At 42.8% G+C, this 1,197-nt stretch overlaps 1 protein-coding gene across 1 annotated transcript in view; it reads right to left on the reverse strand.

Moving 5' to 3' along the window:
- Positions 1-1,197, reverse strand: part of Fuca2 (alpha-L-fucosidase 2) — a 22,133-nt gene that overhangs the window by 16,608 nt on the left and 4,328 nt on the right. Inside the window, exon 3 of the mRNA XM_005361025.3 lies at positions 22-361. Coding sequence (XP_005361082.1) covers positions 22-361 — 340 coding nt within the window. The remainder of the gene's footprint in view (positions 1-21; positions 362-1,197) is intronic.

Raw genomic sequence — 1,197 nt, forward strand, 5'->3', positions numbered from 1 at the left:
TGTGCATAAAAGTGTACAGACCTTTCATTGTACAGCCAGGCTAAGAAGCCAGTACTGTTCCAGTACTGATCTGGTGCGCCCCCATCTCCATCCGCCCACAGAACGTCGGGCTGGTACTTATTCACCAACTCATAGAGCTCAGGCAACGTCTTAGAAGTGGGAAAGTACCGCTTCTCAAACACACTGGCCTCATCCTCCAGGAAGAGCGGGTGGAACCATTCAAACAGGGAGTAGTACAGTCCAAAGCGCAAGGCGGTGTTGTTCCTGACGGCCACCTCAAGTTCCTTGATGACGTCCCTCTTCGGCCCCTCATCAACGGCATTCCAGTTCCAGGAATACTTTGAACCCCATAAGGTAAAGCCTGGAAAATGACAGCAGGAAACCCCTGGGAGCATTATCACCTTAACCTTAAGAAATTTCATCCCATGAAACAATTCAAATGGAACACACAATTCACGGCTTCTCCAAATAACCATCCCTTGGCAGACTTTGCAGTCTGGTACTCATCTAAACAAACAGAGGAGAACAGAAATAATGTGCGATTGGTGTTTTCAAAGCAATTTTCAGGGTGCATTGTAAAAGCTCTACACTGTCTCCAGTTACAGAATCTGAGGTTCTTGGGGAACAGCAATGGTGTCATGGTGTCTGTAGTGGTTTCAGCTACACACTCCTGCCAACTGTTAGCACAACATCTAATGCAATATATATAATCAATAGTAGTGGATGGTCTCTAATAGAGACACACATTATCACAGAACAATCATTTTCACTATTTGGAATGAAGACCCAAGATGTATCTTCTGTGGGATTTGCGTGTGCCTTCTGAATTGATGGGGAAGCTCTGTTGCTTGGATGGATGTCATTACAGCATGAATCTCAAAATACTAGTGAGGACAGGAAGCAAACCTCTGGTGTTTGATAATTAATTTACATGGAGAGTGGGAAGATATGCTATTTCTAGCAGTTCTGCACTTCTGACCTCCCTCAGCTTACTCTAGAGCCATGAACGGGGTTAAAGTGCCCCCGAATGACTTTTCTAACAACTAAAAGGGTATGAAAAATAATACGCAGTGTAACAGTCTGAAATAATTCACATTTCAACAGGAATTGTCATCTATATAAAATATTAGAAGAGATATCTAAACTGGGATGCTGAAGAAATGGCATAAGATCCTCAGAAATTTTTTTTTTTTTTTT

Source organism: Microtus ochrogaster, linkage group LG4 (genome assembly GCF_000317375.1).
Source record: "Microtus ochrogaster isolate Prairie Vole_2 linkage group LG4, MicOch1.0, whole genome shotgun sequence".
NCBI classification, from domain to species: Eukaryota; Metazoa; Chordata; class Mammalia; order Rodentia; family Cricetidae; genus Microtus; species Microtus ochrogaster.